Raw genomic sequence first — 19330 nt, 5'->3', positions numbered from 1 at the left:
CATGCCATCGGATCCCTCACCCCGCCCGCATAGAACATCCAATTTATTTAGACGGACATCATTCACATGAGGGGAGGGGGAGAAAAAAAGAAAAGTGGGGGGGGGGGGGAGTTTTGGGGGTCTTCTGACCTGAATCTCCCAATACTATAGCCGGTCTTAAATAACACCACCTTCAACAGTGGCAAGCTAGGTCAGTCAGAACTTGGGCCTTTGCAGCAATATCTACAAGTTGTCAAGATCTAGTGATCCTGCCATGGCTTATAGTCGGGCCACGTGACCACAAGTAACTGATACCAATGCCATCCTTGCAGCAAGACAATTTGTGTCATAGCTGATAATCAAAGACAACCTCAAGGTGGGTTCATGATAATCACAACAATGACAAGAATGAGCTAGTCTGCAGAGTTCTTACAAGATTTCACCGTGATCATGACAACCAAACGAATGACCATGCACTCAGCATCACGCACGAAGGGTATAGAACGACACGTTGATAAGATCCTTGGTGGGTCTCGAAAAGGACTTGACTCACACTGAAAACATCAAAACCCATATGCAAGTTGAATCTATCTTATTGATGCCACATTTGACAAGAATGCACGGGTGTGCAGCAGCGAGATCAAAAAGGCTGAGAGTAATTTTTTATCTAGCAATATGATAGCTATTGGAGTAGACATCACGCCATAGATGATTGTGAGAGCATAACTAGCTATTGGAGGGGTTTCATGCCAATGCCAAAATTTCTTCCTTCACCCTGCTAAGAAAATTACAAAAACAATATTGCACCTACGCTTTTCTAAGCACCTGCATATTAATCTTTTTGATGAACCTCCACATCATCTTTTTGAAATATAGACTCAACCATATGTCTAAAGTCATCCTCACAGACAACCCACTGATTCTTTTCACAGTAGTTTGCTAAACTTCTCCAGATATTATCAACCTTTGCATGGTTGCCTTTCTTAGAAGCCTTTACGGAATCCATATTGCCAAAGATGTACATGAGGCGCTTGGCTCTTGACAGCAAAACACAAGCTCGGTTCCTGTCCACGGCAAATGACGAGCCTCGGTCACCTACCACCAGTGAAATGAGAACATCATCAGCTTCTTGCCCTTGAAACGAATCCACGTTATAGACTGGAATCTTCTCCAGGTCACTTTCTTTCAAAAATTTGCTAATCATAATGCGTTGGCCTTCGTAGAGTGACAAGATTATCAATTTTCCCGGAGTTAGCTCTAACCCTGCCTCATCAATCTTTTTCTTGTATTCTTTGCAGTAGCTTACAATTGCCTCTGCTTCTGCTATGTTGCATAGAGACTTCTTGGTGCCAGAAGCCTGTCTTGGGAAACCTGAAACAGTGATCCACATCAAAGGTTTGGCTACTGAGCGACGGTCCATCTGGTCATTATTTGTGACAGTCTCCAGTCTCCCCTGATAGAACTCCTCTGACACAAACTTAGAGATACAGTATGGCATCCGGTACTGTTGGTGCAAAAATTTAACATCACACTGGTGTGAAACCAAATCAAAGACGCTTTGCAGTGGTTTTCCATAAGGAGGAAGCTGGGAAGGATCTCCAAGAACACTAAGCATTTGTAGATGAGGCAAGCATACTAAGTTTGAGATCAAGTGTCCCTCCGCAGCCTGAGAGCATTCATCAATGATCATGAAAGAAACTTTGGTCCCCATCAAGCCTGTATAGAAAGCTTGGCTTCCAATCACAGCAAGTGTGCAGAGAATGACCTTGGGCGCTGTAACCTTATTCCGGAACGCCCAAGTTTTCATGCCAGCAGCTGTCTGAGGTCCTGAGATCACTATACAGTCCTTTACTTGTGTGTACTGTTCCTCGTGCCAATCAACATAGTAGTCTTCACTGATCAACAACAAGACCCCTGTGATCCCTTCCTTTACCATTGACTCAGCCATGTGCCTAACAGCGACATTTTGATGAGCCACACAAAGAAGTGTCTCCCCTGTCTCTCCCAAATGCTCCCACGCCTTGGCAATCGCTTTTATCAGCGTTGTCTTCCCTGTTCCAGGTGGTCCTATGACAGCTGACAGAGGATTTGAAAGTATATGATGCCATGCATCCAATTGGCTGGAGTTGAGCTGTGTCTTACAGCTATCCAAGCATGCTCTCTCTAGATCAAAAGACTTGGGCTTGACTCCAACACTATCAATCGAGCATCCCAATGCTACCAGAATGTGAGGGGGGCATGCAGGTGGAGTACACAGCAGGAAATACAAGACATCTTCAAGTTTCCGCCTTTGCACATCTGCATTGTCACTATTATCAACAAGAACTTTACTGATCATAGCAACATCTATGTCAATTTCCTGGGATATTTTACTATTAGCAGGAGCCTCTGAAGACCTGTCAGGGTCCAATACAACTTTGTTTCCTCTACGCACCATGGTTAGATACTTCTCAGGTTCTCGGCCATTTTTGAATCTCAGTTCCACCGTGGAATTCAGTCCCAGCACTCGGGACCGGAAATGGCTTTGCTGAAGCTTCAAAAAGTGCTTGTGGACCTCAATCTTCGCACCCGTCATCTGACGTACAACACTAGTCAGAACCCTGTACAGCTTGCACTTCTAGAATAATCAATGGATAGCATTCAAGTGTACAAGCAGAAAGGAGTAAGGATGTGTCCACCACATACCTCAACAGTTGTGTCTTTATCCTTCCTATTCACCAACTCACGGCTGAAAACCGACCTTCCAAAATAATTTAGTAATTCATATGGCATGTTTTTCAGCGAAAACGAAGGTGCATCTCCCTTCCACATCTCGCTCTGGCGAGCCCAGACTAATCGAGATGACCAAGCACCTAGAACCGTATACTTGACCTGTCAGACAAGCACCTTGTTAGTGGTACCTACCATGACTACATAAACCTAATGAAATCAAATGATGCACCAGGATATGATGCAAGCAGATGCATACCACATATAGATGTATTTTGATTACATTAATCCACACATACCCAGATTGCATACCCACCATTGTGACACCATTCAAAATTTACATGTCAACTACCAAGTTAAGAGGGTTGTTATTTCGTGGGCTATACTGACTTCCATAATTTTCATGGGCTATACTAGCACAATCAGCCCAAGAAGACTAGAAATGTAAGACTACTAGTGCAGTGAAGTGTGAACAGATATACAACGAACTTCAAACAAGTACTCACAAGTATCCGACTCTAATCCTTGAATTAATGGTGAATAATTACAATGAAAAGTCTGTACAACTACAGCAACCTATCCAAAAAGATACCAAAAAGGTTGATCTCCTATAGCATGCAATAGGTTGATCATCATAACACATAACAAAGTTTTCTTTATACCTGTGAGTTTATGCAATTCCACTTTACTTTAGAGAGAAGAGAAGAGAGAAAGAAGATAGAGTCGATACAATATTGGGTCCTAATTATCCACTGAAGGGCACACACCCACTGCAAGCAAGAGTATTTGGTTATATTTCTTTGGGGAACTTTGTACAATGAGTATGAATGATGACTGAGGACTGTCGAACGCAAGGACGAAGTAGACTGAACGTAGGCTGAACCATATGCTGTCCAAGCTCCTTTTTGATGACCACTATGCAAACCCAAAACTGCGGGCTGCACATATGCTGGCTGAACGCTGAAGAAGCTCTTTGTGAAGGGCTTGGGACTGTAGCACAATGAAGTATTGTATGCTGAATGTATGCACAAGGCCAGAGGGCTCTAGGCACACATCATTGTAAACTGATTTGATGAGAATGATTTATGCTATTGCTGAAGCGTTTGCTTATATATGATTTTATGCTGCTGGTCAGTTATCTTCATGCTGTCGGCCTGTTTTGACGGACAAAAAATGCTATTTTACAGCATTAAATGCTGCGCACAACGTCCCTTTTGCCGTTTAATGCTGGCCAACTGGAGCACCTCACGGCCTGCTGCTAATCAATGTTTAAGCTGGCCGACTTATGCCTTGCATGTCTTTATGCTGGCCGACTTTTGCATGGAGGCTTCTACTGGCTTCCCACGCCCTCTAGGGCACTTGACAACGGCCGACATGCTTATGAATGGTGGCACAAGGTTCTTAACCCCATATGCAAGGCAGCCACCATGATGGGGTGCCTTATGGGCTGGCCCATATGCAAATGCCATGACTAATGCAATGACTAAATGTCACGATTGTGACTTGATCTCCCTTAATTATCCTTAATTACTCTTATTCATTGAAAGGACACCAATGAAGGGTCACAACCTGTCAAATGGGTCATCACCAAAGGACACATCTCTTCAAAGGGACACATCTCTACGTCCAAAGGACATAACTATTCATTCAAGAGTCACACCCTTTCATCAGGGATGTGCCTTTTCATTTGTATCTCTTCAGGCCCTATTTAACAAGGCCTTGTGTCTCAATGCAAACAACACAGCTTTCCGCTCTTTGCCTCATGTTTACTCAAGTATTTAAGCATTAAGATATTTTTAATCATGTTTAATTAAGCTAAAAGCTTAACAATGGTATCATAGCAAACAAGTTCCAACCTATAGGATATCCAAAAAAACCCTAACCCTAACTCTAAAAATCAAAAAACCCTAACCCTAAAAATCAGCCAGCCCTAACCCTAAAATCAAAGGGTTGTATGGAAGAGCAGGAGAGAATGTTCCAGCCAATTTTGGCCCCTTTGCCTAATTTTTCTTGATTTTAGTTTTCCCCCAAATTTGAAAAAAAAAACGATGGCTAGTTGTGAGCCTCACCGGGTATTCTTGCTTTGCCCAACTAGTGCCAAACTCCTTCTGAACTCCCATGCGTCAACCTTCAGGCTCTTCTAGGCAGAAACGGCAACATTGCAAGAAGTCACCACCCCTTTCCCCATTCAACACGTTGTTTGACGTTTTAGCGAAAAAAATATTAAACGTTTTTTTTTAACCGAAAGCATAAAGCTTTAAAGCTTTATAACTTAAGGCTTTCACACAAGCCTTCCTAGGCAACCGACGGAGGCCAGGTCGACCAACATTTTTTTTTTAACACAAAAATGGCCAGCTGACCAGCGACCAGCGAAAAAAAAAACAGCTAGCAATCCTTACGTATGCAAATGTGGCCAGCCCGGTGAAAAAAGAAATAAAGAGAAAAACAACCAAAAAAAAAACGGCCAGCCCCTGTGCGCATATCTCAGTGGTTTCTCCGACGGCAAGTTCTCCCCCTTCTGCACATGGTTCACGAGTTCATGGCGTTGTTCCAACCTTTCGGCATCGCAAGTCTACATTATTTGCAGCTTTTGCTTAGTGCTTGACTGGTGCAGTAGCTGCATTCAGTCGGACTTCTTCAAACACAAACATCTCAGGTGTGATTAGCCCATATACCTTGTTGTTTTCATCATTTTAAAAAAACGCAAAATATAGCACACACAACAGCCAAGACAATGTGGCACTTTAATTTTCAAGAAAGCCACAATGCATCATCATATGGGTACTACGCACTTCAGGTGTGCGAATCGGGATTTATGGGTTACATAGAAATGAAAAGCCCCTCTACTCCCTCTTCATCGACAACAACCAATCCCAGTTCTCTTGGTTACATTTGAACTTCCTCCTTATACAGGATGGTCTATAACAGCCTCGCCAACTTGTAACCTACCTTCTCCAATTCACATAATGTATATGCTCCCCCTACTTGCCAATGGTTCTCACTAGGGTCCAAAGGCATCAACAACTACAACCCCAGGAGCCTCAATTTGCAGAGTCTTCATCTCAGCCTACTACTATAGAGGACGAAACCCACCAGCCTAGCAATCTAGCTCCAACGGATTGGCAACAAGCTTTACAGCAGATGCAACAACATTTTCAAAAGCAACTTCAAGAGTCCATGGCCACATTGGCTTCTCAGTTCCAACAGTTGCAGACGGATCACCATTCTCATACCAGTTCTATACCAGCAGTTGACATTACAACATCAGTACTAGACAATGAAGACAACATTCCCCCTAAGGTGGAAGTGATGCTCTTAAGACTCTGTCGTCTTTTGCAAGCTAGTAAAACAAATAAATTGGAAGTTAAACCTCCTAAGTCCTATGGAGGACAACGCAATAAGCGTACCCTTGAACAATGGCTTTACAAACTTCACCTGTATTTTGACTCGATGATCCTTACGATGTCAAGAAGATTACATTTGCTGCATCCTTACTTAAGGATACTGCCTTACTTTGGTGGCAACAGCGACAACATGTTAGAAAAACGGTTACGACGTGCGGAAAATTTGAGCGGGTCATTCATAAGCAATTCATTCCTACCAATGCGGATTTTCAAGCCCGAACTCATTTACGCCACTTAAACCAAACTGGTTCTTTGGCTTCTTATATGTAACAATTCACTAATCTGATACTGGAGATTGATTCTTTGTTCCCAGGGAACGAGCTTCATGCCTTCATTGAAGGTTTAAACCCCACACTTCTACCGATGTGCAAAAGTACAACCCTGTCGACCTTGCTACTACCATTCATTATGCCGAACGAGTAGCGGATCTAAAAGGACACATCTCTACGTCCAAAGGACATAACTACTCATTCAAGAGTCACATCCTTTCATCAGGGATGTGCCTCTTCATTTGTACCTCTTCAGGCCTTATTTAACAAGGCCTTGTGTCTCAATGCAAACAACACAGCTTTCCGCTCTTTGCCTCACGTTTACTCAAGTATTTAAGCATTAAGATACTTGAATCATGTTTAATTAAGGTAAAAGCTTAACACTAAGCTGAGATTGACCTCTACATGAACCTATCCGATGAATTCTCCAAGTGGGTAAGAGAACTGACACATGCAAACTCTCTTCAGGGAGCTATGGACACCCCCTTCATTGATGTATACCATTCTATACCTATCACATGCACTCTGCACTCAGTGCATGGTGACAAGATGGCTCATCATCAGAAGTGCAACATTTGTACAGTTTTAAAACCCAGTAGGATGATATTTGTCGTACGCCGTGGCCCCATTGTACATCCTCAGTCCAGGATAAGTCAGGCACGAGCTACGTAGGTCATTCCTCAGCCTTAGTGGGTCAGTCAGTCAGTCAAGTCCCTTAACCCACTTGGAGAGAATCATTCATGCATGTAGAGTCAGTAGAAGCCTTAGGGTTTGCATCAGAAAGCACTCTGCATCTTGCATAATATGCATACATATGCCTGTGCATCATTTAGAACATCCCCAAAGCCTTAGGGAATTTACTGGGATTTATCTGGTATTTTTCCCATATTTATTAGTATTTATTTATCATTATTTGCATTATTGGGCATTTATAAATATTAATTTTATTAAATGACCAACCTCCAGTTAGTATAAATAGGCTTGCCTAGAGCCTCTTTTCCTCATTCAGTCTTCATTGTGCTAAGAGCTCTCCTCTCTCTTGCTTTCAGCCCAAGACTAATCCAGCCCTAGTGCCCATAAGCTTTCTTCTCCAGCCCTTGAGATCCATAGCTTCAGCCCATCCCTAGGTGCCTGTCTTCAGCCTCATTCAGCCCTGAATTCAGCACTCAGTTCAGGCCCTGATTCAGTCCACAGTTCAACGCCAGTTTGCAGCCTGTATTCACCTGCGTTTTTGCACAGCCGTACAGCAGCAGCCCTGCAGTCCCCTGTTGCTCATGCGTTTCAGTCCACAGCCCTCTCTACAGCTCAGCGTTTCTGTCCACAGCAGATTCCAGCCCTGAAGGTTCAGTCTACAGCAGTTTCCAGCCCTGAAACAGTTGTTTGCATCAGTGTCCAGCCTTCTATGCATCATCAACACATTCAGCAGTCATCTGGTGAAGGTAACACAGCATTCATATGTGTTTTCAGCATTCTAACAGTGTGTAGAACAGTCCACCTTCTTCTTCTTTGAGCCTCAGGTGTGCAGCCCTTCCTCATGCCCTTGGGAGGAGTGCATAGGCTCGAGATCAAGTCATCGAGGTGTTTCTACAGCAGTGTACAGATCAGCCATACTCCGATCCTCCGAGATCTTGCGTTTGGCTTATCTACAGTCCAAAGTCATTCTCTCTAAAGTAATAAAGCAAATACTATCTCGTTATCGGGATAGGGGGCCCTTCAGTGGGTAATTCGGGACCCAATCTGGTGTACAGTGTTCATATCTCTCTCTCAACTCTTTAAAGTTTGAAGTAAATGAAATGGATTGCTAAACTCACGAAACTCAGGATAAAGAAGACGGTGTGAGCATATTGTGTGACAGGATCAACCAATACAAAGACTTCCGCTGCATATCACATTGGTATCAGATTCAGATAGTCCACACACACCGTATCCTAGCGTGGGGGCATCCTCGGATGGTTAGATTGCGTTCCGGCACGACCACCGACTTCAGCATCATGTCTACAGGAGAGAGTACTCATCAGCCGGAAGACGTCTCCCCCGAAGGAGACCTTGTTCTTCCGCCTACAGCAGACACCATAGCTCTTCTTAGAGCTCAGAACCAGCTACTCATGGAGCGTCTCCAACTCTTGGAGGCAGCAGCAGCACGTCCTTCTACACCTCCAGCAGCACCCGACTACATCTCCCTCTTCTTTCAGATGGAACAACAAAGGAGAGAGGACGAGGCCCGAAGGAGAAGAGAAAAAGAAGAAAGACGGGACTATGAGGAAGCCCAACGCAGGATCGACGAAGACCGGCGTCAGGCTGAACTCGCCGCTCGGGAACACCAACGTGAGCTTGATCGAGAACGTATGTTACTCGAACACCAACGGGAAAAGGAGGCCATACACTTGAGGTATCAGCAGCTCTCCTGAGTCTCCCCAGTCATAGGTGTCACCAGCCAGCATCCCGCAGCAGCTTCAACCACCATCATTCGCAGTCAACCGAATTTCAGCAAGTATGATGGTAAGTGTGATCATTCTTCAGTTAATCAATTTGTTCATCAATTTAATGCTCATTTTCCATTAGCTAGGATCACAGACCCACAAGACAAAGTCCACTTAGCGGCTCCCCATCTCACTGGTGAGGCAGTCACTTGGTGGCAGCATTGGTCTAGTATTCATACTGACCAGGCCACAGGTGTCACAGCCTTTGACTGGGACATCTTTGTCCATGACCTGAAGACCAGATTTCTCCCGCCCCAGTACATGACCGGTCTGAAAGACGAGTTCTATGGACTCAGACAGAACGGTTCCCCAGTGCTTCAGTTTTCCAGTAAGGTTATTACTTTAGCACAGCAGTTAGGGTTATCTGAGCAGGCCAAGATGGAGCAATTCATTCGTGGATTGGACTCCAACATTCGGTTCACAGTTCGTAACTTTGAACCAAGTACATATGACCGGGCTCTGACTCTCGCTCAGAATGAAGAAATGAAGCTCAACGGGGGCAAGCCCAAGCAGACATCTCAGTCCAGTACCAAACCCCAGCAGCAGCAATCAGCTGCACAGTCAGGGAAAGGTAACGCATCTTCTAAAGATGCTAAGGAGGACAGCGATAATAGCTCCAGTTCAGGGGGTAAGAAGGATAAAGAACCTAAGAAAATCCCTGATGAAAAGGCTAAAGCAGGCATTACTGGAGGTTATCTTCCTCCAGAGGAGCAAAAGAAGTATCAGTCAGAAAATAGATGTTTTTTCTGTCATATTATAGGGCATGGTAAGAAGGATTGCCACAAATGGCAAGCGGCACAAGCTGCCAAAGCTCCTTCTGCCACAGTTGCCACAGCCTCCCCAGCTCCTCCAGCCCCGCCTACTACCTCAAATGCAGTTCAACTTTTACCTTCCATGCATCCTATGCCATCCGTGGTATTTGATGCTAAGCAGGAGGGTGAGAGCGATGCTGCTCAGAAGAGCCTTATCCGAGCTTATGGCTCTGCCCAGGGCCGACAGTTTGTAGTCCTTTTCGATATGGGTAGTTCTGAAGACGCCATCTCTCCCCAGTTGGCTAATAAATTGAACTGCACTTTAGTCCCATATCATTTGGATGTGGACGGGTTTACACCTGGTCTTCGCACCCACATTTCCCAGAAGGCACAGCAGTTTGCCTTTGAAGTTCAGAAGGCCTCATTTCAACGAGATTTCATCGTCTCCCCTCTGTTAGGGTGTGACATGATCTTAGGAATTCAGTGGTTCCGTCAGTATGAGCCTATTCCCGATTGGGGGCAGGACACTTTTACTATTTGTAAAGGTTTTCCTGAGCCTGTCATGATTCGTGGGGATAGAAGCATTCTTGGCATCCCATTGATTTCACATCTCCAGGCCAGACGAGCTATCCGCAAGGGAGCAGAAGGAGCACTCCTTTATGTTCGTGCTCAAACAGCCCCTCCCTCATTAGTAGCATCCCTTACATCGTCAGTCCCTCAGTTAGCAGACCTCCTATCCAGACACCAGGACATTATGCTTAGGGACGATCTCCCACCCAGTCTCCCACCCTCTCGCCTTGAGGACCATCACATTGATTTGGTCCCTGGATCAGACCCTCCTAGCAGGTTTCCCTATCGTCTTTCCAAGACTTTAGAGGGCGAGTTGGAAAAGCAGTTATCTGAGCTTCTCCGAGCCGGATTCATTCGCCTTCTTCCTCCCCATTTGCTGCACCTATCCTATTTGTCCAAAAGAAGGACAAGTCTGCACGCCTTTGTGTAGACTACAGGGCATTAAACAAACTCACTATCAAGAATAAGTTTCCTATGCCCAGGATAGAGTACATTTTGGAGCGTTTAGACGGTGCTAAGTTTTTCACTAAGATCGACCTCAAGAGTGGTTACCATCAGGTCCGCATTTTTGAAGCTGACATTCCAAAAACAGCTTTCAGGACAGAGCGTGGTCACTACGAGTTCGTAGTCATGCCGTTTGGGCTTACAAATGCACCCGCAACGTTCAATAAGATGATGTCTAGGATTTTCGCAGTCCACATTGGGAAGTGTGTCTTCATATTCCTTGATGACATACTAGTCTTCTCAGCCACTGCGGAGCAGCATGAGAAAGATGTGGAGAAAGTCTTGCAACTTTTGCGAGATAATCAGCTCTACATAAATGCCAAAAAGTCTATCTTTGGTGTTAACGAAGTTCAGTATTTGGGCTACATCATTGGTTCCGATGGGATTAGACTGGACCCCTCAAAGGTTCAAGAGATCTTAGATTGGGATATTCCTAAGACCGCCCAAGAAATCCTTTCATTCGTAGGTCTTTGTCAGGCCTATAGCACACATGTCCATCAGTTTTCCAACCTTGCAGCACCTCTTACCGACTTGCTCAAGGGGGTGAAGACTCGCAAGCAGAAAGTCTCAGTTACAGGTAAGGCACTTGATGCATTCCGTGCACTCCAGAAAGCTACCTCAGAAGCACCTGTATTAAAGTTAGCATCATGGGACGAACCTTTCGAGGTCATCACCGATGCCAGCAATGTAGCCATAGGTGCAGTCCTCCAGCAGGACAATAGACCCGTGGCATATTACAGCAGAAAGTTGGATGTCGCCGAAAAGAATTATTTGGTATATGACAAAGAGCTTTTGGGTGTGATCACAGCGCTCAAACATTGGAAGCCTTTTCTTTATGGACAAGCTTTCACAGTGAAAACAGACCACCAAGCACTTAAGTGGCTTCAGACTATGCCAAGTGCCCAGTGGAGTGATCGACAGGCCAGGTGGAGTCAAATCTTCCAACAGTTTGGAGGTATGATTGAATACATCCCTGGTAAGCATAACCCAGTAGCAGATGCTCTCAGTCGAAAGTCCAGCATCCAGGCAGTCCAAGAAGCTACCATTCTCGAAATCACGGGGAAGGACTTGGATAGTATGAAAGACCAATATGTCGACTCCCCTGAGTTTGGTACTCAGTATAGTTTGGCCCTCACTTCTGAGCCTGGCCACTATTCAGTACAGAACGGTTGGTTGTTCTACAAGAACCGTCTCTGTGTTACTCGAGAAAAGCGTTCCGCTCTTCTCCACGATGCCCATGACTCCTTAGTTGGAGGACATAGGGGTATCAACAGTACCCTCGAGAAATTAGAACGGTCCTTTTATTGGCCAAAGATGAGGCGTGATGTCTATGCACATGTACAAGCCTGTAAGATTTGTCAAAAAAGTCAAGGTTCCCCATACAAAGAAGGCAGGTTTACTTCAACCTTTGCCTATCCCCGACGGACCTTTCATCGACATATCTATGGACTTTGTAGGGCCTCTACCAGCATCCACTGGATCCCGTAACACTCAGTGTTTTACCATTGTGGATCGCTTTAGTAAGTTCTGCATGCTCATCCCATGCAAGCATACGGCCACAGCCGAGGACGTAGCACGTCTGTTTCTCAAGCATTGGTATCCAATTTGTGGTTTGCCTAGCACCATAACATCAGATAGAGATTCCAAGTTTACCTCGCATTTCTGGAGGGCATTATTTGAAAACTTTGGAACTAAGTTGCAGTTGTCTAGTGCATTCCATCCCCAGACAGATGGCCAGACAGAAATTTATAATCAGTTGGCCTTTGATGTCCTCAAGTCATACTGTCATGACCAGCAGTCCAAATGGGAGCACTATCTTCCGTTGGTCCAAGCTATCTTGAACGACACTCATTCATCCAGTGTCGGACGGACTCCATATGAAGCAGCCTTTGGTCGCCGTTTTTCTTCTCTTTTGACGAGAATGGTATCTCCATCTTTAGAGGCTAATAAAACCACGGAAGCATTTTCCGAGATCATTGAGTCAGTCAAGGACCGCTTGACCAAAGCTCAGGAAGCATATAGCAGATAGGCAAATAAATCTAGACGAGATGTCCACTTCAAGGAAGGGGATTGGGTCTATTTGCGTATCATTAAGCAGAGATTGAAACAAGTGGGCAAACGTTGTCCCAAGCTTTCTTTCCGTAGTTTTGGCCCTTTTCCAATAGTTAAGAAGATAAGTGATGTCTCAATGAAGTTAAAGTTACCTGCCAGTTGGACAATGCATGATGTTTTCCATGTTTCTTGGCTAAAACCATATGTTGGTCCAGAAGTGTTTGATGTTTCAGATGAACAGCAGCCAGACGTGGTAGACGAGGCAGAAGTTATTGAGCCTGAGCAGATCCTTCTTCATCGATGGAAGCATGGTTCCGGTCGACGGATTCGTCAGTTCTATACGAAATTCCGAGATCGAGGCACCCACGAAGCCGTATGGCTCGACGAAGAGTTCTTCCAGGAGTACCCCCAGTTATTGGCGGACTACTTGGAAGCCATGAACCTGCCGCCAAGCTAATCAGGAGGGAATGTCACATGCACTCTGCACTCAGTGCATGGTGACAAGATGGCTCATCATCAGAAGTGCAACATTTGTACAGTTTTAGAATCCAGTAGGATGATATTTGTCGTACGCCGTGGCCCCATTGTACATCCTCAGTCCAGGATAAGTCAGGCACGAGCTACGTAGGTCATTCCTCAGCCTTAGTGGGTCAGTCAGTCAGTCAAGTCCCTTAACCCACTTGGAGAGAATCATTCATGCATGTAGAGTCAGTAGAAGCCTTAGGGTTTGCATCAGAAAGCACTCTGCATCTTGCATAATATGCATACATATGCCTGTGCATCATTTAGAACATCCCCAAAGCCTTAGGGAATTTACTGGGATTTATCTGGTATTTTTCCCATATTTATTAGTATTTATTTATCATTATTTGCATTATTGGGCATTTATAAATATTAATTTTATTAAATGACCAACCTCCAGTTAGTATAAATAGGCTTGCCTAGAGCCTCTTTTCCTCATTCAGTCTTCATTGTGCTAAGAGCTCTCCTCTCTCTTGCTTTCAGCCCAAGACTAATCCAGCCCTAGTGCCCATAAGCTTTCTTCTCCAGCCCTTGAGATCCATAGCTTCAGCCCAGCCCTAGGTGCCTGTCTTCAGCCTCATTCAGCCCTGAATTCAGCACTCAGTTCAGGCCCTGATTCAGTCCACAGTTCAACGCCAGTTTGCAGCCTGTATTCACCTGCGTTTTTGCACAGCCGTACAGCAGCAGTGCTGCGTTTCTGTTCCAGCCGTACAGCAGCCCTGCAGTCCCTGTTGCTCATGCGTTTCAGTCCACAGCCCTCTCTACAGCTCAGCGTTTCTGTCCACAGCAGATTCCAACCCTGAAGGTTCAGTCTACAGCAGTTTCCAGCCCTGAAACAGTTGTTTGCATCAGTGTCCAGCCTTCTATGCATCATCAACACATTCAGCAGTCATCTGGTGAAGGTAACACAGCATTCATATGTGTTTTCAGCATTCTAACAATGTGTAGAACAGTCCACCTTCTTCTTCTTTGAGCCTCAAGTGTGCAGCCCTTCCTCATGCCCTTGGGAGGAGTGCATAGGCTCGAGATCAAGTCATCGAGGTGTTTCTACAGCAGTGTACAGATCAGCCATACTCCGATCCTCCGAGATCTTGCGTTTGGCTTATCTACAGTCCAAAGTCATTCTCTCTAAAGTAATAAAGCAAATACTATCTCGTTATCGGGATAGGGGGCCCTTCAGTGGGTAATTCGGGACCCAATCTGGTGTACAGTGTTCATATCTCTCTCTCAACTCTTTAAAGTTTGAAGTAAATGAAATGGATTGCTAAACTCACGAAACTCAGGATACAGAAGACGGTGTGAGCATATTGTGTGACAGGATCAACCAATACAAAGACTTCCGCTGCATATCACAATACCCCCTGTATGGTACAGGATGGAGCTAGCTAGGTTGCATATCATGATTGTATACTCCATGCATATAGCTTTGCATTCTCCTAGTAGTAGAGCTCCATCACCTCCCCCACTCATTGTACTTATTGCACACCCAGAGTCAGCTTTTTTAGTTCAGTACTTTTTCATTTTGTTGGGATGACAGAGGATACCCCACACAAGTACACTGATTTGTCTCATAGGCCGAGTTCGGTCTTTTGGAAGACGTTAATAAAATCTTTCTTTCTTTCTTTCTATGGCTGTGGAGACTCACCTACGTAGCTCGTGCTTGACATGTCCCGGGTGGGGCTCACAATGGCATCATGGCATACGACAAAATATTCCTAAAAAAGATAATCCTATTGTATACATGTTGCACTGATATAAAGCTAGTGTGTCACATAGCACTCCGGTGCAGAGTGCATGTGATATTCCCTCCTGCTTAGCTTGGCGGCAAGTTCATGGCTTCCAAGTAGTTCACCAGGAGTTGGGGGTACTCTGGAAAGAACTCTTTGTCAAGCCATACTGCTTCATGGGTACCATGGTCTTCGAACTTTGTATTGAATTGTCTTTGTCTTCGATTGATCCATGCTTCCATTTGTGAAGTGAAAGAGTGCATAGAGTGGAAGCAAAGTGGCACTAGAATGTGTTGAACAAAGAGTGCACAAGAGAGAGAGATATGGAGAGAACTATGCTGAATATACTGAAGCAAAACAGTCCCAAGCAAGAGACACGAATAGTCTCATAAGTGAGGGAGCAAAATATGTACAAGACTGAATGAGAAAAGAGAGGCCAGCACCCACTATTTATAGTAAGGGAATGCTGGCCGACTCGAGCTGCAAAACAGGCCGATTGGAGCTACTAGACATGGCCGACTGGAGCTACAAAACAGGCCGACTGGAGCTACTAGACATAGCCGACTGGTAAATGCCAGAAAGGCCGGGAAAAATCCTTGAAAAATAGTAGAAAAAGAGGTGGCCAGCCCACAAGCAAGGGCCATGCAAAAGGGACCAAATGGGCACCATAAAAGAGCAGAATCTGGGGATGAATATGCTAACACCCCCTCTCAGCACCAGATGCTGAACAAACTCCGAGAATCCGAAGATGAGGAGCCAAGGAAGCCTAAGAAACTGGCTTGGTGAACAAATCTGCAGCATTCTCCGCGGAAGGACAATACTCCAAACACAAATCCCCAGCAAGAACCCGTTCACGAACATAGTGATACTGAATCTCAATGTGTTTCGTACGAGCATGAAACACAGGGTTCTTGGCGATGGCGATGCAACTCTGATTGTCACACCAAAGAAGAGTAGATCCGGTAGGAGAACAACCGAGCTCCTCCAATAATCTCCGCAACCATATCACCTCACATGCAGCATAACAAACTGCACGGTACTCAGCCTCGGTAGAGAAAAGCGCCACAGTGGGCTGCTTTTTTACTGCTCCAAGAAATGGCTCCAAACCCAAGTGAAAAAACACAACCAGTGGTCGAACGCCGTGTTTCTGGATCTCCAGCCCAGTCTGAGACAGACCATCCAACAACAGTGCGTCCTTGGCCATAAAAGATGCCAAAATCCAGAGTACCACGCAAGTACCGAAGAACTCTGAGAGCACACCGCCAATGCTGCTGACGGGGTTTGGATGAGAAGGAACTCAATAAACTAACTGCGAAGCATATGTCCAATTGGGAGTAGGTCAACCATACCAAACAACCAATGAGAACCCGATATATTGTCCCTGATCAGTCCCTGGAGAAGCATCAAGTGAAGAAAGCTTCTCACCAATATCCATAGGAGAAGATATTGGTTTGCACCCAGTCATCTGAAATCTGTCGAGAATCTCCCGAGTGTACTTCTACTGAGAGAAGAAAATGCCCTTCGAGGTCTGCCAAATCTCAAAGCCAAGAAAATAATGCAAGAGGCCAAGATCCGTCATCTCAAACTCTGACTCCAAAGCATCCATAACAGAACGGATCCACACAGAATAAGAACCTGTAAAGATGAGGTCATCAACATAGACCACAATGATAACAATCAATCCCCTCTCAAGAAGGATATAAAGGTTCGAATCTGCGTAAGAACGGCGCAGGCCGAGCTTCTGAAAGAACTCATCAATCCGCTGGTACCAAGCCCGCAGAGCTTGCTTTAGACCATATAAAGCCTTCTTCAGCCGGTACACATGATCCTGTTTGCCCGGAACAACAAATCCTGGCGGCTGATCAATATAAACCTCCTGTGTAAGCTCTCCATTCAGGAAAGCCAACTTGACGTCCATCTGGAAAACGGGCCATCTATGATGTCGTGCAAGTGCAAGAACGGTGCGAATGGTAGTCATTCGGGCCGTCGGAGCGAAGGTCTCATCAAAGTCGACACCAGGGCGCTGAGCATAACCCTTGGCAACCAACCTCGCCTTGTGCTTGTCGACGCTACCATCAGCTCAGAACTTTGATTTGAAAATCCAACGCACACCAATCACCTTACACTGCAGAGGTCAAGGCACCAAAATCCAAGTGCCATTCCGTTCAATAGCATCTAGCTCCGCCTGCATAGCACGATGCCAAGGCTCATGTGAAAGAGCCTCGTCTACAGAAGTGGGATCAGAAGGACCATTAATGATAGTAGACATAAGAGCATAATTAACAAACATGTTGCCCTCATGAATTTGTTTCCCTGTAACTCTGGAAGACCGCCGAAGAGAACCAGGCGGAGAGCAGAAGGAAGCTCACGTAACCCAGAATCACGAACTATTTGATAATACCAACCAGGTACAGATCTGCTCGAACTCGCCGGAGGAGGAGCAGGGTCATCATCATCTGACTGAGTATCCTCAGCTAGAGGTGTAACAAAAACAGCGGGAACAGGAGGAGAAGGAGAAGGAGGCGGAGACGGAGGTGAAGGAAGCAGAAGCTCACCACCCCCCTCTAAAGATGTAGGAGTCTCGTCGAACACCACATCACAGCTCACAACAACTTTACCGGCCTGAGGATCATAAAGACGATATGCCTTGGACACACTGCTGTATCGAAGAAAAGTCATGCGCTGAGACTTTAAGTCCAACTTGGAGCGGTGCTCCTTAGGCACATGAACACACGCCGTACACCCAAATATCCGGAAATGAACAACGGAGGGCTTCTCACCATGGAAAGCCTCATATGGAGTTTTGTTGGGAAGAGCAGCAGTAGAAGACCTATTCTGAATGTAGACAACAGTGGAAGCCGCCTCAGCCCAGAAACGTCGAGGTAATGAAGAATGCTCAAGCATAGCACGGGCCATCTCCATAATGGTCCTATTCTTCCTCTCGGCAACTCCATTCTGTGATGGAGTATATGATGTAGTAGGCTGTCTCCGAATGCCATGTGTCTTGCAATGTTGCTGGAACTCCTGGGATATGAACTCACCCCCTCCATCGGTCCTGAGAGCCTTGACCGAGTGACCGGTCTCTTTTTCCACCTCAGCTTTCCAATCACAGAAGTGCTGAAAAGTCTCATCCTTGGTCTTCAGAAAGAAAACCCAAGTATATCTGGTAAAATCATTCACCATCACGAGCATGTACAATGCCTTACTCAAGGACGCGGTACTCATAGGACCACATAAGTCTGCATGAATGAGAGCAAGTGATGTCGAAGATCTGTGTGTCGCCTCCTTCGGAAAGGCGGCTCAGTGTTGCTTCCCTTGTAAACAAGAGAACAAGCAGAAGACGAAGCCTTGATGGTCGGTAATCCCTCAACCAACCCATCCTTCGAAGCTCGCTGCAGAAGCTGATAGCTCAAATGGCCAAACCGAGCATGCCAAAGAGCAAAAGAAGCACCAGAAGAAAGCAAAGCGGTCAACTTGTAGAGACCACTATCTTGGACTCCCTGAGCCAAGATGCTACCAGTCGCCTTATCACGAATGGTAATCTCATAACAAGAAAAGATCACCTCCGCACCCTGAGCTGTAAGAGCACTCACTGACAAAAGGTTAAAAGCCAAATCTGGAATATACAGAACGTCAGAGAAGTACCTCTTGTCCTCATCAGAACGGAAGATGGGGATAGTGCCATGACCATGCACTGGCACAGAAGAAGAATCACCCAGAGTCATCTCGCCTAATCTGGCAGTGAAGTCCTCGAACCAATCTCGATGGGGTGTCATATGAGCAGTAGCACCGCTATCAACAATCCAAGACCGTGATTGAGAAGTCACAAGAGCAAGTATACGCCGAGTACCTGCTAAGAGAAGAATGCCATCATCCTTCTTGGGTTGAGACACCGCCATTGAGGAAGAGTTCTTTGCTGCTTCATCACACTTCTTCTTGTGACATTGGGGTGACTTGTGACCCTTCTTGCCACAATAATGACATTCAATGTCCTTATTCTTTGAAGATTTGTTGTCTTTATCCTTGTCGGAATCCTTGGAGTTCTTGTCAGAACCCCCTTTTCCTTTCTTTTGTTGAGTCTTCCCTTTATCTCGTGCTGCCAAAGCTCCATCAGGGCCACCAGAGGTGCCAGTACGCTCCTCAAAGCGAGACTCAATCTGCATAACGGAGGGGAGAACTTCCTCCCAAGTAACTGGAACAGGATGAGGAGAAGAAACCAGAGACTGAAAGTATGCATCAAACCTCTCTGGAAGTTTGGAGAGCAGCCGAATAGCCATATCCTCAGTGGAGATGTCCTTGCCACAAACAGCAAGCTCGTCCCAAGGATCTTTCATCTTCGAGATGAAACCAGATAAAGATGGA

The 19330-nt window shown here is 45.5% G+C and overlaps 1 protein-coding gene across 1 annotated transcript in view; it reads right to left on the bottom strand.

Moving 5' to 3' along the window:
• Window positions 1-554: 554 nt before the first annotated feature.
• LOC147610059 (uncharacterized) overlaps window positions 555-19330 on the bottom strand; it is a 37761-nt gene continuing 18985 nt past the window's right edge. The window contains exons 5-6 of the mRNA XM_086786742.1: window positions 2665-2850; window positions 555-2554 (exon numbers count right to left, since the gene is read on the bottom strand). Of these exons, the coding sequence (XP_086642868.1) occupies window positions 812-2554; window positions 2665-2850 (1929 nt within the window). The 3' untranslated portion in view covers window positions 555-811. The remainder of the gene's footprint in view (window positions 2555-2664; window positions 2851-19330) is intronic.

Source organism: Cibotium barometz, chromosome 50 (assembly GCF_041138505.1).
Source record: "Cibotium barometz isolate CiBa-2024 chromosome 50, ASM4113850v1, whole genome shotgun sequence".
NCBI classification, from domain to species: domain Eukaryota; kingdom Viridiplantae; phylum Streptophyta; class Polypodiopsida; order Cyatheales; family Cibotiaceae; genus Cibotium; species Cibotium barometz.
This window is presented reverse-complemented; position numbering and strand designations above follow the sequence as displayed.